Raw genomic sequence first — 26,844 nt, forward strand, 5'->3', positions numbered from 1 at the left:
ACCGGCGACTTTGATCGGTGCGCGCGGTTAAAACGACCTTTTGTATTGTGTTGTAGCGTGCGCGCTAAAATTCTAAGAGTGCGCGGAGAGTGTATGTGGGTGTGTGGGGGTGGGGGAGTGAGATATAGAGACAAATGTCACTGCACATTAACACATACATTCTCACTGCACGGGTTGAACTGCGAATACGCTCTGCGCGAAGTGTCCAGTTCGTTGATGGTTTGCATCAGAATGGACTATACCAGCATAACTTCAATACTAACTCATCGGGGCGAATACTTGACCTAATTTACGCAAATTGGCCAGTTGCATCTACATGGTCTTCAATCCCTGTCTGTGAATATCCCCTTACTACTATCGACGAACACCACCCTCCGCTTGACTTTGATTTGGACAGCGTAGCCCCAGTTACGATCGCTACAGCCATTGATGCTGATAAGAGGCTGAATTATGCTCGTTGTTGCGACGATCGTAAACAAATATAGAACTGTCACCGGGGCTGACAGCCAAACATTCAGCCCTTGCGATCGCGAGAAATTCCACACTCTCACCTATAGAGGGCACTGTAACGAGTTCGGGCACAGGGAAGGCGAATGACCTCAAGATCAGGAATCGGGTTCCTCGCCATCGCGATTGCAACAGTAGCATCACGACAGCGGGCGAGAGTAGTTGAAAAACTTTTTAAAGGTGTTCAAAAACCGCTACACAATAAAGTTTCTACCCAAAGAGAAACTCGGCGATACGACATTTTTTTGACTCCTATGAGAAATAAATTTCTATCTCGTTACGCGACTAGTTCGGGAGCTAACAAGCTTTAGTTGACCTTCCAAAATTGGAGCGACTGATTTTATCTTTTGACAATTCTTTTAACTGTTCGGACTATTCAACCATTGACGATGCCACAGAAGCTTTTTGTGAGTTTATGAGATCTGCTATATGTGAATGTACCCCTGTTAAAATTCCTCGTCGTGGGCCACTATGGGCTGATCGCACACTAAATGCTTTAAAAAAAGAAAAAAAGAAAGCCTATTCTGATCAACGAGCAGAACGAAACAGCACGTCACGTCTTTACTACAACAGAGTTCATTCTCTCTATCGCTGATATAATAGATCCTGTCACCGAAGTTATTTGAAACAAACTGCACGTTCCCTCTGCAAGTACCCTAGGCGCTTTTGGAGTTATATGGACAAAAAACGAAAATCTACTGGGCTACCAAGCATTATACTTTAAAACGGGGACAGTGCCTGTTCCCTGCCAGAAATGTGTAAATTGTTTGCCTTGCGCTTTAAGGACAACTTCGCTTCGCTAACTACTGGTCCAGAAGATGTGGCCGATGCTCTCTCTGACATACCTGTTGGTGCACTGCTCCCTATGCTACCAGTCATCAATGACGATACGACCACCTCTGCCATCAAACGTGTCAAATCCTCATATACCCCTGGCCCAGATGGTATACCGGCCGTTATCCTAAAGTGGTGTGCCTCTACGCTTGCTCCCTCGCTGATGAAGATTTTTAAGGCATCCCTGAGATGTGAAACCTTTCCTGCCACTTGGAAATCTTCCTGGATGACACCCATCTACAAGAAGGGCTGTAAGAATGATGCTGTAAACTATCGTGGCGTAACCTCACTCAGCGTGTGTGCAAAGGTGTTCGAAATGCTAATCTACGAGCCATTGTTGGCCTCGGCCTGCAACTATATTAGTGTGAATCAACATGGTTTTGTACCCAGGCGATCTACAACGACTAATATACTAGAGTTTGTTAGCAAATGCCATAAATATATCGATATCGGTTTACAACTAGATGCTATTTATACGGATATCAATGCAGCATTCGACAGTGTATCGCACTCCATCTTGCTAGCGAAACTCGACTTACTTGGTCTCCCAAACCCTATGATAACGTGGCTTAGATCGTACCTTACAGATAGTCAATATTCTGTGAAATTAGGCCCGTAGATGTCTAGTCCAGTGCATGCATCTTCTGGAGTCCCGCAGGGCAGCAACCTGGGTCCTTTGCTGTTCCTTCTTTTCATCAACGACGTGACGTTCATCCTTCCGGCTGATAATCATCTATTGTACGCTGATGACGCGAAAATTTTTCGTGTTATTCGAGAACCAGAAGACCACGCCCGACTGCAAACTTCCTTGCATGAGTTCCAGTGTTGGTGCAACCGTAATGCTTTATCACTATGCACAGATAAATGTGAAGCCATCACTTTCAATCGTTCTCGCTGCCCATCATTGTATGAATATGCGCTTGATGGACAGTCCTTGGCGCGAAAACAATGTGTTAAGGATCTAAGTGTTTTGCTCGATACAAAACTATCATTTAAGGATCAGCTGGATCAAGTAGTAGCTAGCAGCAATAGAATGCTAGGGCTAGTTATCAATATGACTCGCGAGCTTAATGATATAACTTGCACCAAGGCGCTCTATTGCTCACTTATTATTGCACAGCTCTATTGCTCACAACGACCGGGTTGATGGAATATGCAAATATCGTATGGTGGCCAACTGCAGCGCGTCGGAATCAATTGGAATCAATCCAGCGCAAAATTACAGGATTTGCACTTCGCTCATGGAACCAAACGCTCGATTACCGGACTAGGTGTTTACTACTCGGGTTATCCACCCTAAGTGAGCGAATACGAAATGCCAGGTTGTCGTTCATCACGGGACTTCTCGACGGCCATATTGACTCTCCGTCACTACTGGCTGCCATCAACCTGTACGTTCCGGCCAGGCCGCTTCGGACTCGGGCAATGTTGGCCCTCGACGACCGTAGAACGCAGTTTGGCTCCTCTGACCCGTTCCTACTCATGTGCCGTGCTTTCAACGCCGTCAGCGACGCTTTTGAGCCAAGGATTTCGCCAACTGAGTTTAATGATCGTGTTTCTGTGTTAAATTTGGTTCCATAGTGAACATTTGTATGTTCTATGTTATTGCAATCCATTGTAAAACTTCTTCTTCTTCTTCTTCTTCTTTGGCTAAACAACCGATGCCGGTCAAGGCCTGCCAACCCACTTGTGGGGTTGGCTTTCAGTGACTTATTGATTTCCCCCCATAGCAGGATAGTCAGTCCTACGTATGGCGGCACGGTCTATTGGGGCTTGAACCCATGACGGGCATGTTGTTAAGTCGTACGAGTTGACGACTGTACCATGAGACCGGCTCATTGTAAAACACTCATTGTAAAACATTGCTAAAATGGTTCGAGAGGGCATTATTGTCCATCGATAGACAAATAAACATAAACATACTCAGTTCTGAGAGAATATACTCGAGCACTCGCGCATGAGTGCAAGCAAGCGCGGTATAGAGGATAGAGGAAGAAAAACGATTATTTTGCTCCAAGCTTTCTACTTTTGTCCCATTGTCAGCGCCTACACGCACGGTCCAAAACAGCCAAAGTCACACAAAATCATGAAAAAATCTGCGCCCTTTTGTTCCGGTGTCCTCGCGAAGTTTACCGAACCGAACCGAATAGTTGTGTTCGATACATATGTGTGCGTATCAGGTAGCAGCATTTGTACTGCTTACCTGTCGTATGCCGCTGTGATACCGAGCGAGACGCATGGACAACGTGAGGACATGTGTAGCCATGAGGAAAGTTTTCTGTGTCTCTTTTGCCTTGTCCTTGCCTTTAGATCCTGATGAGTGAAGCATGTATACCTTTCTGGTACGTTCGGGGTATAAGCCCTCTCAAGTTAATGGTAAAGATAGAATCGTATACAACCGGCTCTGCATTCTGGCGTGGGCAGGCCCATGGACGCCGTTTGTACGCAGACATTGGGTCTAATGCTTCCGAGTCGCTCTCTTTCTCCGATCTATCATTCTCCTGCCTAAACTACTTGTTGTTATAGTTTAGTTGTTATAGTTAAGGTGCGTTTACAATACGAATATATTTGAATAATAGCTGGCATTTTAACAGTTGTTTAAAGTTCATTTTGGTTTAGCCGAGCTCATTTGTTGATCATTCCTGTCAAAAAAAAAAGATTGTCAAAACAGTTAACGACTGCTCGATATCGCATATGGGCAAACACATGGAAAAAACTCGAGAAGTATAGTTAAACGTCTGTTAATTTGTATCGCATACGCTTTTGACGATCATTTGTTTAACGACGGCATAGGGTCATCAGTAAAATTAACAAATGAACGCAGCGCGTTCGCGATGCCAAATTAGAGCAATTTCAACGACTCTGCGTAATTTTTGACGACTGTTAATTTATAACGATTTCTTTCGCGATATCGGCTGATATGTTAATTTTTAACAATTTCTTTTGCGATACCGGCTAATGTGTGTGGTTCTTTCATTCGAACCATTTCGCTCTCCAAGTTAAACGTTGAAGCAGTTCATGTGTATTTCTTAATGGCTGTTATATTAAGTTTGCATTCAAACCAGTAGTGTTCTGTCGTGTCGAATCATAAATATGAACACCAAAATTTTTAAAACTATTTAGTCTCAACATGTCTAATGCTAGATATGCAATGAAGAGAAGTGTTGTGTTTAAATGTGTTTATTCGACGTACTGTCGGGGAATGAATCTCGAGATGAGGATTGAGCCCCTTTTATACTAATTCTAACAATAGCCAAAAACAGTCTGCACTCACATTACTATTCTAACTTATACTAATATAGTTCATATCGTATTAGTAGTAGTTCACTATATAACACATCTCGCAGCTTTAAATGACATTTTAGAGATTATTATTATTTTTTTTTTAAGGATTACAGACTACTCTTATAATCCAAAATTACGCTAGTCCAATGTGTGTCTTTGCCTATCCTTGATTCTTTTTGACCTGCGTAACTTGGGTGAAGAAGACTCACTTCGTTTTCTTTTTGTAGTTCTTATTTTTTGTTTCGCTAAAGGTATGCTTGGTACTTGATTAGTAATTGGAACTGTCTCTGGAACTGAATTACTTTCTATTAACGGAAGGGTTGGATGGTATTGGTCTGCAAGCTCAGAAAACCGAATCTGATTTGTATGAACCATTCTCACATTGCCTTGTAAATTAATCAAATAAGTGTTTGGGCTTATTTTCTCTAATACCACCGCTGGTATCCATCTAACATATTCTTCCATATGGTTTCTATAGAATACCTTATCTCCGCGGCTGTATGTATGCTTGGGACTTACTTGTTTAGGTATGCAATTCGTTTTGGGAAGTATAGTTACGCATCTTTTATCATTTTGTATAGATAGCTTAACCGGGTTGCTCGTATTTAATAATGTGCGTGGCACATAACTGAATAATAATGAAGAAGGAGTTTTACCAGTAGATGTAGATGGAGTATTGCGATAATTGAAAAGTATTTTGTTAATTTTTTTCTGAAGTGGTAATTGTTTCAATCGCTCGTCAATCAGATACTTTTTCAACACTTTTTTAATTGTCTGAACTCCCCTCTACGCTAATCCATTTGACTGGGGGTGATAAGGAGGAGATTTCAACACCTTTATATTATTTGCCTTACAGGCTTCTATAAAACCTGAGGAGTTGAAGGGTGGACCATTGTCCGAACACACTTCATTTGGGAACCCAAAATACGTATAGATTTCATCTAAACGCTCCAATACACTCTCGGTACACGTTTTACGTAATGATTTAACATCTATAAATTTTGAATAAGCATCCACTACTATCAAAAAAGTATTTCGGTCAAATAGAATAAATCCAAATGAATGCGTTCAAATGCATGTGTAGCTGAAGGCCAACTTGATGTAACTGTCTCTTTGGTACCCTTTGAGTTTTTTGACAAATAGGGCAAGATTTAAGTGTATTTAGTACATCTTTGTCAAAACCTTTCCACCAAAAATATGATCGACCGATCATTTTCATTCTTATAACCCCATCATGATTTTCATGCAATTTTTGTAACACTCGACTTTGTAGTGACTTTGGCACTACTACCCGATCTTCAAAATAGAGACAATTATTTTCGACCTCAAAATTCTGTACCATTTTTGAATACGGTTTCATTTCTTCCACTACTTCTTTTGGCCAACCATTTATAGTCCAATTAATAATGTTACTGATAACAGCATCCTTGTGCTGCTCTTCCTCTATTTCTTCCACACCAATAAATTGTTGCAGGTTATTATCTGCAACCGATATGTGCTCAATACGATTTTTGATTGGCAATGGTAGACGAGATAATGCATCGGCATGACTAATACCTTTACCTGGCCTATGTACCACGTTGTAGGAATAATTCGACACAATTACTGCCCATCTGTGCAATCTAGAAATTGCGACAGCAGACGATCCTTGTGTGGGTTAAAAATTTGCCTCAGCGAAGAACTGTCCGTAACGAGAGTAAAACTCGTACCATACAAATACTTATGAAATTTTTTACGCCGAACACAACCGCTAAAGCTTCTTTATGTATTTGCCCGTAGTTCATTTGCGCGCTTGTTAGTGTTGATGAGGCAAAGTACACAGGCTTTTCTACTTGATCCACTATGTGCGATAACACGGCACCTACCCCATACGGACTGGCATCCGTTGTTAGTATAAGTGGCTTTTTTGGATCGTAGGGTTCCAACACATCGTTAGAAACCAAGAGCTCCTTACATTTTTTAAACGCTGTCTCGCACTCGTTGGACCATGTGAATTTGCTATCTCTCTTTAGCAAATTATATAACGGATGTAACTCCGATGACAAATTCGGCAAAAATCTGTGGTAGTAGTTTAACAGACCTAAAAATGACTGTAACTGACCAATATCTTTAGGTGCTGGACCAAGACAGATTGCTTCCACTTTACCTTTACATGGACGTATTCCCTCGCTTGCTAGCATGAACCCGAGGTGTTCGATTTCTGTTTGGAAAAATTGCGATTTAGCCGAATTAATTTGAACTTTATGTTTATTTAATTTAAACAACACCTGGAATAAATTTTCTTTGCATTCACTTATGGTACTTCCACCAATTAGAATATCATCTAAATAAGGAATAGCTTTTGTCCCGAGTAGTATTTGATCTATTATAGATTGAAATACAGACGGCGCTGAACTTATACCAAAAGGTATTCTTGTGTATTTGAACAATCCTCGATGGGTATTTACGGTACATAACTCTTGCGCTGAGTTGGACAAACGTACCTGTAGGTAAGCCCCGGTTAAATCGATTTTGCAAAAATAAATAAAATTCGACAAATTGGCTAGTATGTCATCAATAGCCGGCAACGGATAATGTTCCGTGGAAATAAATCGATTCAATGTAGCTTTCCCATCTAAGCAAATTCGAATTTTTCCATCCTTTTTTGGTGTTATTACTATAGGACTAGCCCATGTGGACGTACGTACTGGGACTAAGATTCCGCTTTCCACCATGCTATCTATTTCCTTTTCTACTTTTTCACGAAATTTGAACGGTACAGTGTATGGTTTATGAAATATGGGTACAGCATCTTGCTTAAGGATTATATCCGCTGTAAACCCTTCAATTGCCTGACTGGCATCCCCCGTAATTACGTATGAGTATTTGTGTTGAATTTCAGACTTAAAATTGTGTTGAATAGCATCAATAGACGAAAAATGGAGACTTACCAGTTTTCTCCATTCTGGCATGATTTTATCTAAACTTGAGCGACCGAGGAGTGGTGTAAGCACCTTATTTTTTTCTGGTTCTAGAACAAAAATATTTAGCAAAACGAAATTGCCATACCTGTTCCTCACTTGTACTAGTAGCTCTCCTTTTGGACGAATAGTTTGCCCTGACACCGTTAGAAACACCTTTGTCGTCTTCCGCAACTGCACGTGAGAGAGTTTCTCCTCGTACGTCTCTCTCGATATCACCGATTCGCACGCGCCGGTGTCTACCTCGAAACACACCATCACACCTTCAATTTGCAGCTCCATTGTCGCTGGTATATCTGTGCGCGTTGAACTCGCACCGTTGGCACTGCAAATCGTACCGGTGAACTTCTCGTTCTAGCACGTTGTTGGTTTCGATGTATCGTCAGCATCTTTCAACTGGTTCAGGTTCATCTGCTCCGTAGCGTCCACGAGCTCAGCCACTCGATTTTTTTGTTTTTTGACCGACACAACGATGACACATGACCAACCTTTCCGCATGCGTAACACGTCCATTTTTTGGCAGGACAAGATTCTGGGTTGTGAGCCCTACCACATCGAAAACAGTTTTTGTCGCGTTCCGATGAAGGCTTAGATCCCGCATGCGTTGTCCCTTTTCTATTCTGTTTAGCTGGCATTTTCTCTGACGGCTTCCAAGCTGTGCGTGGCTTTAGCGTTGCCAGTTTTGATGCTCCCTGCATCTCTTTACACTCGTGCTCCGCCGCTTCCCAGCTTCTGCCAATCTCACACGCTTTTTCGAAGGTGAGACCTTCTTCGGTAAGGAGTTTAGTGCGCAACCCGGAGTTATGCACCCCTGCTACGAATTGATCGCGTAGCGCTTGTTGCAAAAACGTTCCAAAATCACAAGATTGTGAGGACGCTTTTAGTTCGATAATAAACTCCGTTATTGTTTGACCTATCGCTTGTTCGCATTTGCGATACTTGTATCGCTCTGCCACCACGTTAACTTTTGGGGCTAAGTGCTGTTTCAACAGTTTGATCAGGTCCTTATACGATTTAGAACACGGATCATCTGGCGAACATATTCGTGATGCCATGGAATATAATGATGGACCCGCCATTGTAACCAGCATTGGCACTTTTTTACCTTCTTCTACGTCGTTTACGATGAAGAACTGCTTCAGGCGATTTTCATATTCGTCGAAATTTTCACCAACGACGAACGGTTCCATGTGGCCAAACATTGACATTGCCATTTTTATATGCCCTAAGCCTGACGTTGACGGCTTTGGCTCTTCCCCGTCGGGCATCCTAAGTTGCCTCTGCACACTAACACAACACTACACCGCACTAATCTCAGACACGAGATCGACTGACTGACCGACTGATAACGATTTGATCCGACGTTGATCAAAACGCACGACTGATTAGAGAGAGGTTTCACACGTTTACCTTATATCCTCGTCGCTAAAACTGTGTTGTGTTTAAATGTGTTTATTCGACGTACTTTCGGGGAATGAATCTCGAGATGAGGATTGAGCCCCTTTTATACTAATTCTAACAAGAGCCAAAAACAGTCTGCACTTACATTACTATTCTAACTTATACTAATATAGTTCATATCGTATTAGTAGTAGTTCACTATATAACAAGAAGAAGATTGCATAGCAAGCCGTTCAGGTAATGTGTCGAAAAAAGTCGGAATCTCGTACACTAAAACCTTTCGCCAACGACGTTGACCACCAGTCGATAAATATATCGACCAATTTAATAACAAATAAAATAATAACAAATTGCGAAGCGGCAAATTTTTCAACTGGTAAAACGGTAGGAGCAACTGCCATGGTCGCCATAACAATACAGTCTGTTCCCGAGTTTCGCGGTTCTCGACTTACGCGGATTCGGGGATACGCAATTTGCTTCAAGAATTTTCTAATGCTGTAAAAATTGCATATTTTCCTATAAATTTATCGACTAAAAAGCAAAACATATCACAAAGTTCTACACAAATCGTATCAAATTAATGATTAAGTGTACAAAACTACTAAATTGAATAAAAAATACCGAGTAAATAATTATATTTTGGTCGAAAATTCGACTTACGCGGATATTTCAGTTACGCGCATTCCTCGGAAACGCACATACCACGAAACTCGGGAAAAGACTGTACAAGTTTTCTGTCGTGAAAAACTCAGTTTTCGTTCGCAGTTATGAAAAACTCAGTTTTCGTTCGCAGGTTAAAAAAAGAGAGCGTTTGCCCTACGCGTGGCTTCTTTTTTCCTTTTTCCATGGCGATGGCTGTTACCCCATCGTGTTACGCAGCGAATATAGCCCTTTTACCGAACTTTGAAATTCGTAGATCGATCTTGACGAAGTGTCCAAATCTATCTCCTGTCATTTGCTTGTTTGTTTATATTTTTCATACCATAAAAAGAGGCACGGTGTTTGTCGGCACGGTTACTCGTAACTTAACGAAGGTTAACCTTCGTTTCTATGACCAAAAATACACCCTCATCTTCATGACCACCTACCCGGGTAGATTATACATTTTATAAGGGAATTTGTATTTTATTGGTCAAATAATGTCTTATTTAACTTATTCTTTTCAGCTATAATAACAATGATTCTTTTTATGTTATAAATTTATTATGTTTAGCTTATAGTCACGTAAATTGAATGCACAGCAATTAGTTCAACTCACACTAACACCATGTCTTCCCGACTGTTGCGGCCGAGGGCTCCGCCGGGGGAAGGATCTGGCATCTACGGCTACAACGGGGAATTCTCCAAGCCTTTCAGCTAGTGCTCCTCGCTGCCTCGGGAGTCTATGTAACAGAAAGGGGGATCGTTCCTTGATGAGATTCGGAGAGTTTCGGATGTTCTGAAACAAAGCTATTAACTCATTTGCTTATCGTACGAATTGTTGTTGTTGCTATAGTTTATAGAGGCTTTGGCTCCAACGGAGTTCTTTCGCCTCTTTTTATCGTACGAATCTGATTTGGTTCCAGCTTGAGCCGCCCTTACAGGGTTTACCAGCATAATAAACAACTGTCCACTTGTTTATAACAATAGTCGTATAAATAAATAAATAAATAGACACCGCTGTCTACCACTTGCTCACACGTCAGATGGTGTAAGCTACTCTGTCCAATTCAATAACACAATTTTCGCCTTCGATTAGCAACTGTCAGATTCGGCACAGTTTGTTTTGTTGGGACAAATTTTGCAAAAACCAAACATTTTTAAACACGTTTATTTTATTCAAGCAATTTGCAGTATAAACCATACATTTCAATAAATCAAAACATTAATTTTGTTAATTACACAACATCCACAATAAACCGTGCCGAATCCGACCGTTGTGCAATCGAAGGCGAAAATTGAGTTATTGAATTGGACCGAGTAGCTTACACCATCTGACGTGTGAGCAAGTGGTAGACAGCGGTGTCTATACAAAACGACTATTGTTATAAACAAGTGAACAGTTGTTTATATGCTGGTAAACCCTGTATGTACCAAAAAATTCACTATTTTTCTGCCCGATACTAAACCAAAAACTCTACGCCTTTCCTCCCACTACCATTCCCGTTTGTCTCCAACTCCCATCACGCTCCCGGTTTCTATTGTCACCCCGGTTAAATCGATTTTGCAAAAATAAATAAAATTCGACAAATTGGCTAGTATGTCATCAATAGCCGGCAACGGATAATGTTCCGTGGAAATAAATCGATTCAATGTAGCTTTCCCATCTAAGCAAATTCGAATTTTTCCATCCTTTTTTGGTGTTATTACTATAGGACTAGCCCATGTGGACGTACGTACTGGGACTAAGATTCCGCTTTCCACCATGCTATCTATTTCCTTTTCTACTTTTTCACGAAATTTGAACGGTACAGTGTATGGTTTATGAAATATGGGTACAGCATCTTGCTTAAGGATTATATCCGCTGTAAACCCTTCAATTGCCTGACTGGCATCCCCCGTAATTACGTATGAGTATTTGTGTTGAATTTCAGACTTAAAATTGTGTTGAATAGCATCAATAGACGAAAAATGGAGACTTACCAGTTTTCTCCATTCTGGCATGATTTTATCTAAACTTGAGCGACCGAGGAGTGGTGTAAGCACCTTATTTTTTTCTGGTTCTAGAACAAAAATATTTAGCAAAACGAAATTGCCATACCTGTTCCTCACTTGTACTAGTAGCTCTCCTTTTGGACGAATAGTTTGCCCTGACACCGTTAGAAACACCTTTGTCGTCTTCCGCAACTGCACGTGAGAGAGTTTCTCCTCGTACGTCTCTCTCGATATCACCGATTCGCACGCGCCGGTGTCTACCTCGAAACACACCATCACACCTTCAATTTGCAGCTCCATTGTCGCTGGTATATCTGTGCGCGTTGAACTCGCACCGTTGGCACTGCAAATCGTACCGGTGAACTTCTCGTTCTAGCACGTTGTTGGTTTCGATGTATCGTCAGCATCTTTCAACTGGTTCAGGTTCATCTGCTCCGTAGCGTCCACGAGCTCAGCCACTCGATTTTTTTGTTTTTTGACCGACACAACGATGACACATGACCAACCTTTCCGCATGCGTAACACGTCCATTTTTTGGCAGGACAAGATTCTGGGTTGTGAGCCCTACCACATCGAAAACAGTTTTTGTCGCGTTCCGATGAAGGCTTAGATCCCGCATGCGTTGTCCCTTTTCTATTCTGTTTAGCTGGCATTTTCTCTGACGGCTTCCAAGCTGTGCGTGGCTTTAGCGTTGCCAGTTTTGATGCTCCCTGCATCTCTTTACACTCGTGCTCCGCCGCTTCCCAGCTTCTGCCAATCTCACACGCTTTTTCGAAGGTGAGACCTTCTTCGGTAAGGAGTTTAGTGCGCAACCCGGAGTTATGCACCCCTGCTACGAATTGATCGCGTAGCGCTTGTTGCAAAAACGTTCCAAAATCACAAGATTGTGAGGACGCTTTTAGTTCGATAATAAACTCCGTTATTGTTTGACCTATCGCTTGTTCGCATTTGCGATACTTGTATCGCTCTGCCACCACGTTAACTTTTGGGGCTAAGTGATGTTTCAACAGTTTGATCAGGTCCTTATACGATTTAGAACACGGATCATCTGGCGAACATATTCGTGATGCCATGGAATATAATGATGGACCCGCCATTGTAACCAGCATTGGCACTTTTTTACCTTCTTCTACGTCGTTTACGATGAAGAACTGCTTCAGGCGATTTTCATATTCGTCGAAATTTTCACCAACGACGAACGGTTCCATGTGGCCAAACATTGACATTGCCATTTTTATATGCCCTAAGCCTGACGTTGACGGCTTTGGCTCTTCCCCGTCGGGCATCCTAAGTTGCCTCTGCACACTAACACAACACTACACCGCACTAATCTCAGACACGAGATCGACTGACTGACCGACTGATAACGATTTGATCCGACGTTGATCAAAACGCACGACTGATTAGAGAGAGGTTTCACACGTTTACCTTATATCCTCGTCGCCAAAACTGTGTTGTGTTTAAATGTGTTTATTCGACGTACTGTCGGGGAATGAATCTCGAGATGAGGATTGAGCCCCTTTTATACTAATTCTAACAATAGCCAAAAACAGTCTGCACTCACATTACTATTCTAACTTATACTAATATAGTTCATATCGTATTAGTAGTAGTTCACTATATAACAAGAAGAAGATTGCATAGCAAGCCGTTCAGGTAATGTGTCGAAAAAAGTCGGAATCTCGTACACTAAAACCTTTCGCCAACGACGTTGACCACCAGTCGATAAATATATCGACCAATTTAATAACAAATAAAAATAATAACAAATTGCGAAGCGGCAAATTTTTCAACTGGTAAAACGGTAGGAGCAACTGCCATGGTCGCCATAACAATACAGTCTGTTCCCGAGTTTCGCGGTTCTCGACTTACGCGGATTCGGGGATACGCAATTTGCTTCAAGAATTTTCTAATGCTGTAAAAATTGCATATTTTCCTATAAATTTATCGACTAAAAAGCAAAACATATCACAAAGTTCTACACAAATCGTATCAAATTAATGATTAAGTGTACAAAACTACTAAATTGAATAAAAAATACCGAGTAAATAATTATATTTTGGTCGAAAATTCGACTTACGCGGATATTTGAGTTACGCGCATTCCTCAGAAACGCACATACCACGAAACTCGGGAAAAGACTGTACAAGTTTTCTGTCGTGAAAAACTCAGTTTTCGTTCGCAGTTATGAAAAACTCAGTTTTCGTTCGCAGGTTAAAAAAAGAGAACGTTTGCCCTACGCGTGGCTTCTTTTTTCCTTTTTCCATGGCGATGGCTGTTACCCCATCGTGTTACGCAGCGAATATAGCCCTTTTACCGATCTTTGAAATTCGTAGATCGATCTTGACGAAGTGTCCAAATCTATCTCCTGTCATTTGCTTGTTTGTTTATATTTTTCATACCATAAAAAGAGGCACGGTGTTTGTCGGCACGGTTACTCGTAACTTAACGAAGGTTAACCTTCGTTTCTATGACCAAAAATACACCCTCATCTTTATGACCACCTACCCGGGTAGATTATACATTTTATAAGGGAATTTGTATTTTTATTGGTCAAATAATGTCTTATTTAACTTATTCTTTTCAGCTATAATAACAATGCTTCTTTTTATGTTATAAATTTATTATGTTTAGCTTATAGTCACGTAAATTGAATGCACAGCAATTAGTTCAACTCACACTAACACCATGTCTTCCCGACTGTTGCGGCCGAGGGCTCCGCCGGGGGAAGGATCTGGCATCTACGGCTACAACGGGGAATTCTCCAAGCCTTTCAGCTAGTGCTCCTCGCTGCCTCGGGAGTCTATGTAACAGAAAGGGGGATCGTTCCTTGATGAGATTCGGAGAGTTTCGGATGTTCTGAAACAAAGCTCTTAACTCATTTGCTTATCGTACGAATTGTTGTTGTTGCTATAGTTTATAGAGGCTTTGGCTCCAACGGAGTTCTTTCGCCTCTTTTTATCGTACGAATCTGATTTGGTTCCAGCTTGAGCCGCCCTTACAGGGTTTACCAGCATAATAAACAACTGTCCACTTGTTTATAACAATAGTCGTATAAATAAATAAATAAATAGACACCGCTGTCTACCACTTGCTCACACGTCAGATGGTGTAAGCTACTCTGTCCAATTCAATAACACAATTTTCGCCTTCGATTAGCAACTGTCAGATTCGGCACAGTTTGTTTTGTTGGGACAAATCTTGCAAAAACCAAACATTTTTAAACACGTTTATTTTATTCAAGCAATTTGCAGTATAAACCATACATTTCAATAAATCAAAACATTAATTTTGTTAATTACACAACATCCACAATAAACCGTGCCGAATCCGACCGTTGTGCAATCGAAGGCGAAAATTGAGTTATTGAATTGGACCGAGTAGCTTACACCATCTGACGTGTGAGCAAGTGGTAGACAGCGGTGTCTATACAAAACGACTATTGTTATAAACAAGTGAACAGTTGTTTTATATGCTGGTAAACCCTGTATGTACCAAAAAATTCACTATTTTTCTGCCCGATACTAAACCAAAAACTCTACGCCTTTCCTCCCACTACCATTCCCGTTTGTCTCCAACTCCCATCACGCTCCCGGTTTCTATTGTCACCCCGGTTAAATCGATTTTGCAAAAATAAATAAAATTCGACAAATTGGCTAGTATGTCATCAATAGCCGGCAACGGATAATGTTCCGTGGAAATAAATCGATTCAATGTAGCTTTCCCATCTAAGCAAATTCGAATTTTTCCATCCTTTTTTGGTGTTATTACTATAGGACTAGCCCATGTGGACGTACGTACTGGGACTAAGATTCCGCTTTCCACCATGCTATCTATTTCCTTTTCTACTTTTTCACGAAATTTGAACGGTACAGTGTATGGTTTATGAAATATGGGTACAGCATCTTGCTTAAGGATTATATCCGCTGTAAACCCTTCAATTGCCTGACTGGCATCCCCCGTAATTACGTATGAGTATTTGTGTTGAATTTCAGACTTAAAATTGTGTTGAATAGCATCAATAGACGAAAAATGGAGACTTACCAGTTTTCTCCATTCTGGCATGATTTTATCTAAACTTGAGCGACCGAGGAGTGGTGTAAGCACCTTATTTTTTTCTGGTTCTAGAACAAAAATATTTAGCAAAACGAAATTGCCATACCTGTTCCTCACTTGTACTAGTAGCTCTCCTTTTGGACGAATAGTTTGCCCTGACACCGTTAGAAACACCTTTGTCGTCTTCCGCAACTGCACGTGAGAGAGTTTCTCCTCGTACGTCTCTCTCGATATCACCGATTCGCACGCGCCGGTGTCTACCTCGAAACACACCATCACACCTTCAATTTGCAGCTCCATTGTCGCTGGTATATCTGTGCGCGTTGAACTCGCACCGTTGGCACTGCAAATCGTACCGGTGAACTTCTCGTTCTAGCACGTTGTTGGTTTCGATGTATCGTCAGCATCTTTCAACTGGTTCAGGTTCATCTGCTCCGTAGCGTCCACGAGCTCAGCCACTCGATTTTTTTTGTTTTTTGACCGACACAACGATGACACATGACCAACCTTTCCGCATGCGTAACACGTCCATTTTTTGGCAGGACAAGATTCTGGGTTGTGAGCCCTACCACATCGAAAACAGTTTTTGTCGCGTTCCGATGAAGGCTTAGATCCCGCATGCGTTGTCCCTTTTCTATTCTGTTTAGCTGGCATTTTCTCTGACGGCTTCCAAGCTGTGCGTGGCTTTAGCGTTGCCAGTTTTGATGCTCCCTGCATCTCTTTACACTCGTGCTCCGCCGCTTCCCAGCTTCTGCCAATCTCACACGCTTTTTCGAAGGTGAGACCTTCTTCGGTAAGGAGTTTAGTGCGCAACCCGGAGTTATGCACCCCTGCTACGAATTGATCGCGTAGCGCTTGTTGCAAAAACGTTCCAAAATCACAAGATTGTGAGGACGCTTTTAGTTCGATAATAAACTCCGTTATTGTTTGACCTATCGCTTGTTCGCATTTGCGATACTTGTATCGCTCTGCCACCACGTTAACTTTTGGGGCTAAGTGATGTTTCAACAGTTTGATCAGGTCCTTATACGATTTAGAACACGGATCATCTGGCGAACATATTCGTGATGCCATGGAATATAATGATGGACCCGCCATTGTAACCAGCATTGGCACTTTTTTACCTTCTTCTACGTCGTTTACGATGAAGAACTGCTTCAGGCGATTTTCATATTCGTCGAAATTTTCACCAACGACGAACGGTTCCATGTGGCCAAACATTGACATTGCCATTTTTATATGCCCTAAGCCTGACGTTGACGGCTTTGGCTCTTCCCCGTCGGGCATCCTAAGTTGCCTCTGCACACTAACACAACACTACACCGCACTAATCTCAGACACGAGATCGACTGACTGACCGACTGATAACGATTTGATCCGACGTTGATCAAAACGCACGACTGATTAGAGAGAGGTTTCACACGTTTACCTTATATCCTCGTCGCCAAAACTGTGTTGTGTTTAAATGTGTTTATTCGACGTACTGTCGGGGAATGAATCTCGAGATGAGGATTGAGCCCCTTTTATACTAATTCTAACAATAGCCAAAAACAGTCTGCACTCACATTACTATTCTAACTTATACTAATATAGTTCATATCGTATTAGTAGTAGTTCACTATATAACAAGAAGAAGATTGCATAGCAAGCCGTTCAGGTAATGTGTCGAAAAAAGTCGGAATCTCGTACACTAAAACCTTTCGCCAACGACGTTGACCACCAGTCGATAAATATATCGACCAATTTAATAACAAATAAAAATAATAACAAATTGCGAAGCGGCAAATTTTTCAACTGGTAAAACGGTAGGAGCAACTGCCATGGTCGCCATAACAATACAGTCTGTTCCCGAGTTTCGCGGTTCTCGACTTACGCGGATTCGGGGATACGCAATTTGCTTCAAGAATTTTCTAATGCTGTAAAAATTGCATATTTTCCTATAAATTTATCGACTAAAAAGCAAAACATATCACAAAGTTCTACACAAATCGTATCAAATTAATGATTAAGTGTACAAAACTACTAAATTGAATAAAAAATACCGAGTAAATAATTATATTTTGGTCGAAAACCGCGAAATTCGACTTACGCGGATATTTCAGTTACGCGCATTCCTCGGAAACGCACATACCACGAAACTCGGGAAAAGACTGTACAAGTTTTCTGTCGTGAAAAACTCAGTTTTCGTTCGCAGTTATGAAAAACTCAGTTTTCGTTCGCAGGTTAAAAAAGAGAGCGTTTGCCCTACGCGTGGCTTCTTTTTTCCTTTTTCCATGGCGATGGCTGTTACCCCATCGTGTTACGCAGCGAATATAGCCCTTTTACCGATCTTTGAAATTCGTAGATCGATCTTGACGAAGTGTCCAAATCTATCTCCTGTCATTTGCTTGTTTGTTTATATTTTTCATACCATAAAAAGAGGCACGGTGTTTGTCGGCACGGTTACTCGTAACTTAACGAAGGTTAACCTTCGTTTCTATGACCAAAAATACACCCTCATCTTTATGACCACCTACCCGGGTAGATTATACATTTTATAAGGGAATTTGTATTTTTATTGGTCAAATAATGTCTTATTTAACTTATTCTTTTCAGCTATAATAACAATGCTTCTTTTTATGTTATAAATTTATTATGTTTAGCTTATAGTCACGTAAATTGAATGCACAGCAATTAGTTCAACTCACACTAACACCATGTCTTCCCGACTGTTGCGGCCGAGGGCTCCGCCGGGGGAAGGATCTGGCATCTACGGCTACAACGGGGAATTCTCCAAGCCTTTCAGCTAGTGCTCCTCGCTGCCTCGGGAGTCTATGTAACAGAAAGGGGGATCGTTCCTTGATGAGATTCGGAGAGTTTCGGATGTTCTGAAACAAAGCTCTTAACTCATTTGCTTATCGTACGAATTGTTGTTGTTGCTATAGTTTATAGAGGCTTTGGCTCCAACGGAGTTCTTTCGCCTCTTTTTATCGTACGAATCTGATTTGGTTCCAGCTTGAGCCGCCCTTACAGGGTTTACCAGCATAATAAACAACTGTCCACTTGTTTATAACAATAGTCGTATAAATAAATAAATAAATAGACACCGCTGTCTACCACTTGCTCACACGTCAGATGGTGTAAGCTACTCTGTCCAATTCAATAACACAATTTTCGCCTTCGATTAGCAACTGTCAGATTCGGCACAGTTTGTTTTGTTAGGACAAATTTTGCAAAAACCAAACATTTTTAAACACGTTTATTTTATTCAAGCAATTTGCAGTATAAACCATACATTTCAATAAATCAAAACATTAATTTTGTTAATTACACAACATCCACAATAAACCGTGCCGAATCCGACCGTTGTGCAATCGAAGGCGAAAATTGAGTTATTGAATTGGACCGAGTAGCTTACACCATCTGACGTGTGAGCAAGTGGTAGACAGCGGTGTCTATACAAAACGACTATTGTTATAAACAAGTGAACAGTTGTTTTATATGCTGGTAAACCCTGTATGTACCAAAAAATTCACTATTTTTCTGCCCGATACTAAACCAAAAACTCTACGCCTTTCCTCCCACTACCATTCCCGTTTGTCACCAACTCCCATCACGCTCCCGGTTTCTATTGTCACTCCCGGCGACATCTGTTGGCACTGGCGATTCCAGGAACTCCTCATCGATCACGCTTGGTGTAGACGGTAACGGTGCTGCGCGTGCTGGTAGCGACGCCCGTCCGGCAAAATGAGTGTATTTTTTGAATGATTTGAGTAACGCTAGCGAAATACACGGCCTCAGCAAAAATTTTCGATCGAAAAAAACCCGTCCGGCAAAATGAGTGTATTTTTTGAGTGATTTGAGTACCGTCCCCCGTTAGCAGTTACTCTTGGAGGAATGAGTTACACCTCGCGCGAGCCCTCCCCCTCCCCATCCGCAACGCACGGTGCGCTCTGCAGTTCTCAATGTGTTCGTGGTCTTTCCAGTCATGTTACCAACACATCCAAAGATATTTGTTTCTTTCGTTTCTCGTTTTCTTTTATGCATTGCCACGATCGCGAATACGCACTTATTCTAACAACAAACACAAACACGGTCATTTTTAGTTACATTAAATACTTTATTGAAACTTAATGTAAACTCTCGTAACACATTTAGAACCTGACAAAAACACGCATCATGTCGTCGTACTGCTAAGTACGACCTCCATCCAGCAAACACATATCTGTGAATAAATGGACCCTTACCTGTCGATCCACGCACTGCATGTGCGTCTGTGCACATTGTTTGTTCACTTCACACTTCACCAAAACACACCGGCGCACGAGACTTTGAAAGAAATGCGCACCAACGCAGAAACACTGCGCGCGGAACAAGAACAAAACGCACACAACTAGTGATGGGTAAAGTACCACTATTCACTGTGTGGTGGTGTGGTACCACACACAGTCTACTTTGCTGTGTGTGCGTGGTACCACACTTAATGTGTGGTCGCACAGTAGCTGTGTTCCCGCACAGTTTATGTGCACACACACAGCTACGCACACAGCTACTGTGCGACCGCACAGTTACTGTGTTTTCTCACAGTTACTGTGTTATCGCACAGTTACTGTGCTTTGCACACTTTTTGTGCTCCGCACAGCTATTATGCTCCGCACAGCTATTGTGCTCCGCACAGCCATTGTGCTCCGCACAGCTGTTGTGCGCGCACAGTTATACCGCGTTCTCGCATCAATCGAAACAGACATCATAAGAACGTCACACGAGGCGTAAACTTGACGTAAACTGGATATAAGCCATGCAACTCTATAATCTTTTGACGGGAAGTTTATGCTCTCTCATACAAATCAAGCGTGAACTTTTTGAGATTACGCTTCGTGTGCCGTTCGTATAACCTGCAAATCAGAGTCGCACAAACGTGAGGATTTCCCGTCAGACATCTTAAACAAACAAGACAAACATCGTCTCGAACCGATCAAAGTCCAAACAAATGTGGTGTCTTGTTCGATTGGTGTCAGAGCGCGGTATAATTATGCGCACACAACAACTGTGCGGAGCACACAAACTGTGCGGAGCACACAAACTGAGCGGAGCACACAAACTGTGCGGAGCACACAAACTGTGCGGAGCACACGAACTGTGCGGAGCACACGAACTGTGCGGAGCACACGAACTGTGCGGAGCACACAAACTGTGCGGAGCACACAAACTGTGCGGAGCACACAAACTGTGCGGAGCACACAAACTGTGCGGAGCACACAAACTGTGCGGAGCACACAAACTGTGCGGAGCACACAAACTGTGCGGAGCACACAAACTGTGCGGAGCACACAAACTGTGCGGAGCACACAAACTGTGCGGAGCACACAAACTGTGCGGAGCACACAAACTGTGCGGAGCACACAAACTGTGCGGAGCACACAAACTGTGCGGAGCACACAAACTGTGCGGAGCACACAAACTGTGCGGAGCACACAAACTGTGCGGAGCACACAAACTGTGCGGAGCACACAAACTGTGCGGAGCACACAAACTGTGCGGAGCACACAAACTGTGCGGAGCACACAAACTGTTCGGAGCACAGAAACTGTTCGGAGCACAGAAACTGTGCGCAGCACATAAATTGTGCGAAGTGTGGCACCACAATTTTATAAAATGTGCAATTGTGCTCGCACATTTTACTGTGCTGTGTGTGCGTGGTGGCACAGTGCTACTTGACTCATCACTACACACAACCATCTCCGACAAAGCGTCGCGCTGTACTGGTGGTTTTGCACGCGTAGGAGGGGGGACACACGGAGCGATGGTTCGATGCTGTAGTGTAAGCGAGACAACACGATGTGACGAGCAGTTCCAAGTTGTTGAGCTCGCTGAAAGAAGACACACACATTCACAGACGGCTTGTCAAAGCACGGTATTTGTATTGGTGTTAGTGAAGCGCGCGTGTAAAACAGAATGAAAACTCTCATCGCAGCGCGTTTCTCCTTGCTTCCTCAAGCTTCCTCATACCCCTCGGCCTGAATCACTCAAAATTTGGGGTCTTTTTGTTTGCGTGGAGGGCTCGCGCGAGGGTGTAACTCATTGGTCGAAGAGACACTGTCGGCCTCAGCACAAATTTTCGATCGAAAAAATTCGATCGATCCGGCTGTCATTTTGGTGTCATTTGACACTCATTTCGCCGCCAAGCTGTTCATTTTACTGGTCTTTTTGAAAACTGGTATAGCATGACACTCACGAGCAAAATGAACTATGCTACAAAAATGCGATCGTTCCGCTTTGTATGGGGAAAATTCCCGACGCATTGAGCGTCTGTGCACATTGTTTGTTCACTTCACACTTCACCAAAACACACCAGCGCACGAGACTTTGAACGAAATGCGTATCAGCGCACAAACACTGCGCGCGGGACTTAGAACAAAACGCGCACAACCATCTCGGGCAAAGCGTCGCGCTGTACTGGTGGTTTTGTACGCGTGGGAGGGGGGACACACGGAGCGATGGTTCGATGCTGTGGTGTAAGCGAGACAACACGATGTGACGAGCAGTTCCAAGTTGTTGAGCTCGCTGAAAGAAGACACACACATTCATAGACGGCTCGTCAAAGCACGGTATTTGTATTGGTATTAGTGAAGCGTGCGTGTAAAACAGAATGCGAACTCTCATCGCAGCGCGTTTCTCCTTGCTTCCTCAAGCTTCCTCATACCCCTCGGCCAGAATCACTCAAAATTTGGGGTCTCATTGTTTGCGTGGAATGCAAGCACTCATCGCAGCGCGTTTCTCCTTGCTTCCTCAAGCTTCCTCATACCCCTCGGCCTGAATGACTCAAAATTTGGGCTCTCATTGTTTGCGTGGCGTTCATCGGGGAGGGGGGGGGGGGGGGGATGGCTGGCGTTTCGTGGAAAAGCACCGATCTTATCTATTTTTTATCGATTCGATAGTAACAAAAATTGAAAAAGATTTTGAGAACGAAACAGTTCTGGAAATCCTCGCTATGTTCAGTGGGTTGTGAGAATAGCTAAACAAAATGATTAAAAAAAACCAAGCCTCGGCTACGAAAACATTAGAGTCTATCGTCTTCTTCTTAGCGTAACGACCTACGCGATCATGCACACCTACACAGGCTTTCAGGACTTTTCGAATTGAATGTAACCTATTAAACTTTGGTGCGTTTACAAGACCGTTTTGGCTTGATCAGACGACTGAGCGAAACTGTTGCAAACGCGCTGGCTGTACTACCTTTTAAAATTTGAGGAAAAATAGATTTCACAAGTTTTTCCTTATCTTCTTGTCTTGGACGTTCATATTATTGCTTTTGCGCGGGAACGATGTTGAAAATGTTCACCCGCTAAAAAGGATGAAGGATAATATTATTTTACCCGCGCTACCTTTAGGACTCGCTTGGCCTGTTTATTGATGTACCCTGTTTGTATACGGAATCGCACATCGAATCATTCTGTGAGACGCTTCTTTTACTTATTTAAATAGGTTTTGCATTTGGATGTTTAGCGGATGCTGTTTATTGCACAAAAAACATACGCTAGGCCATCGCACGTGTGTGTCTATCTTGTTTCCTTGTTTGAATTTCATTAGGATTGCTGCATTTCTAGAATGCAGTTTAAATCTCCTATACCACCGGTCGGCAAACTTTACTACCGAAAGAGCCACATTCTACAATAATGTTCGTAGAGTTTCGCGCTAGTAAAATTGTTAAACCAAGAGCAAAAACCTATTTTATTAAAATTTAGAATCATTTTACATGTTCTGGTTTCTAAAATAAATTGTCTGGATAATGCTAATTTATTGTAATAATCGTTATTATTTCTACGAACACGTGAACCGATATCTTTTCGATGACACATTTTGATCGATGTCAGCGGGAGTTTCGAAACACACGAGGAATAAGTTGATCAGCAATTCCGATTGGGGCAACTTTATTTAAATCATTTTTCAATATTATTTATGATAATAAGTGATTGATGGTTCTCTAAACCTAGTGTTAAAGTTTGCTCAGCTTCGTGAACGTTCTGAATGTTTCTTAGCTGGGCGTTTTCATAACCTGCGGTGTTTGTTTTTGACCTTTACCGGATGTGTGATTATTTTCCTAGGCATTTGCTTATTTAAGAATCGCTATCCTCATTTTTTGATTATTACGCCGATGCATGTTTTTAGTGCAGATTGCATGCTTGAAATCGGATATTCGCCTGTCGAGCGGTTGGCTCATTTTAAATTCAAAAACATATCCGTTCAAATTCAATGTTGAAAATAAAGAAGAATAAAGTGATTTGCAGTGATTCCGAAAAATTCTTGCTAAAATAAAAAAAAGTTCGAATCATATGAATTAGAATTTTGCCGTTGGCGGTTAAATAAAAAAAAATTCGATTAAAATAGTTAAATAAACTTTACTTCTCGTAGTCTCAACACAACCGTATAATCAGTTCTTGCTATATAGGAACGGTCTATATGAGGTTTGCATCTACGACGAATAGGTTGTCAAGTCGTACGAACTAACAACTGTACCACGGGACCTTTACTGGAGCCGTAAAGTAAAACCGACATCTTGATTATTTTGACCGATGCGCTCGTTGACAGAACTACCCAACCAACAATTGCTGAAGGCGCCCCGTGTTAAAAACATTTCCTATAAGATTTCCTTTCTTTTTTACACCAACAGCAGCTAAAGTAAAAACTTTCAGCACGGCACAAACCCACCTTCACGCACACATTTAAATGCTTGGATTGTTGGTCCTGCTCACGCATACACACGTATTTATTCTTCCACTTATGCTTTCGGATTGCTGGTTGTAGTAGTGACGCCTTTTCTTTTTGCTTTATGCACACTTTCGCATGATTTTTATTGGACTTCCTCTTTCCACATGAGTTTTGGCACACTGACACTCTGAATACGGCAAGATGCTTCACCCCTTCCAAACATTGCGGTAAGTTTCCGTTATTCTTCCTCACGTTCTTCCTTCTACGCTTCGTGCTAGGATATCCTCAACAGGTCCTGCTCTTGTTCAGCCGGCGCCTGTCTGGAAATGACTTCACGGACTCGTGAGGCGCATGTTTAGCCGTATTCTGATGACGTCCTTGAAGTGCCCTCTTCTACGAAAGAGCTGTATTAAAATCTGTTGATGAAAATTAACCAATAATTAATCCACGTGTTTAACACAAAAAAAACTAAACAATATTTTGCAAACATGATTATAGAAACGTTTACCCTAATATTTTACAACTGGACACCGTTTCTCTCCGTCGATCGTTTTGCGAGATGTTGGTAATGTCAGCAGGTAGCCGTCGATTAATATGCGCGTGCACCTGTAACTTTTTAGACGATAAGCGTTAGTTTAAAGTACCCATAGAATCACGCAAGAGAACAAGAAACTTACCTTTGAAATTTACAAGGATAAATCATTCCACATTTGAAGAAGAAGGGACACTGGTGCAGTTTAAGGGAATTTAGAAAAAGTCTTTTAAAATCAACTTATGCGGCTTTTTCGATACTTTCTTCTAGATTCACTCGGAAATGAAGTTTACTATCGTTATAGCTGGTCATGTACCCGTTTTATACTTAAATAATACCGATTTTTCTAAAATAACGTCATCCAAAAACCATAGCTATGAATGAAAAATGAGCTCGACGGCATCGTCCATCGATAGAAGAACGTCTAATTTACGAACACACCAAATCTTGGCACTTTCAACACACTTGATAACACAAAAATTCACAATTTCAAGCGTATCGAGTACTAATCGAGCAGATAAGAGAAAACAATTTCGAGCAAATGTCACTTGGGATGGGTAGACCCGGTCAAGCGGAATCCGCATGTAAATGCATGTGTGTGTGTGTCGTCTGAAGGATATCGGTTTCCCCTTCTCCCGTTTTTCGTACATCATTTCTTTCCTGGCATGAGCGGCGTTGTGTTGTCCAAAATCTAGAGAGAGAAGACATGCTCTTTCGCTTTGGCACAAAGGAAAGTTTTCAAAAAATTTCTGTTTTGCTGGTTGGGTATGTGCTCGGATTGTAGTTTTGTCGGGTTTTGATTAAAATATGACGGCTGATATTTAACTTTTTATTGGTACTGGTTATCGGCAACGGGAAATTTGGTATTGATGTATTCGTAAATCATTTAGTAGCCGAGGAATTTCAGAGTATATTTACATTACGTCGGAAATTTTTTCAAAGGATGCATATTGAAACCAGCTTGCAACAATTCCGCAACAAAAAATTAATGATGTTTCATATCTTGGTTATTTGTAAAACACAGTGTTCATGATGATGTGAATTTAATTTTTGTTTTTATATTACTCCAAAATCAAGTTTAAAGTCCAAACGTCCAACTCTGTAGATAATGAATATACAGGGTTTTACAAGTTATTTTCCATTTCTTTAGTTTTGGGCTGGCAAAATTAAACATGGATGGGATAAAATTAAGTTTCTATCAGTCCAAGTACGTATTTGGAGTCAAAGTAAATTTCGTAAGCGAAAAAATAAGTAGCGCAAAATGCAAAAAAGGCTTGTAAAACCCTGTAAGTTAATTAATAAAATAAGTTGAAGTTTTAAGTTTTTTTTAAAGATGTACGCTGTATCTTATACATAAACATGTATTTTTTTTTAAATTTTGTTTATTGTTTCAACTCAGGACCTCCACCACCTCCACTACCTCCCCCATTAAAAGCAAGCAGCTATGGTAATAGCGGACATAAACCAATTCATGTTGCAGCTGCTGCATCAGGCGCAACCACACCAATTGCATCTTCTCGACACTCGACAGACCAGCAGATCGGTGCAACATATGGCGAACAACAAAAGTACCTAAATGGTATACACAAATTCGTTCTTTTCCGTGAAGGAGACAATCACGAAGAATGCGCAGAATTGAACAGATCACAACATCATGATTCAGATTCTGGACTAGACGTATTAGAAGAATCTACTCTCAAACCATCAGATTTGATTCGTGGGAATCACAATCGAAGCATGTCAACTATTACAGGTAAATAATTTAGCTTTAACATTTTATTTATATTTGTTATTTTTACTCGATATTTTTCAGTCCGCTTGTATTGTATGACAACGTAAAGCTATATTGTCGTAACGAGAACACCAGCTATTAAATCTTACTGCATGCCGGACATATATATGTATATATATATATATATATAGATATATATATATATATATATATAT

At 41.6% G+C, this 26,844-nt stretch overlaps 1 protein-coding gene across 21 annotated transcripts in view; it reads left to right on the plus strand.

Moving 5' to 3' along the window:
• Window positions 1-26,844, plus strand: part of LOC121589311 — a 191,142-nt gene that overhangs the window by 142,559 nt on the left and 21,739 nt on the right. For all 21 annotated transcript variants that reach the window (XM_041908179.1, XM_041908137.1, XM_041908145.1 and 18 more), the window contains one exon: window positions 26,297-26,650. In XM_041908179.1, the coding sequence (XP_041764113.1) occupies window positions 26,297-26,650 (354 nt within the window). The remainder of the gene's footprint in view (window positions 1-26,296; window positions 26,651-26,844) is intronic.

The sequence above is a fragment of the Anopheles merus genome, chromosome X (genome assembly GCF_017562075.2).
Source record: "Anopheles merus strain MAF chromosome X, AmerM5.1, whole genome shotgun sequence".
In the NCBI taxonomy this organism is placed as follows: domain Eukaryota; kingdom Metazoa; phylum Arthropoda; class Insecta; order Diptera; family Culicidae; genus Anopheles; species Anopheles merus.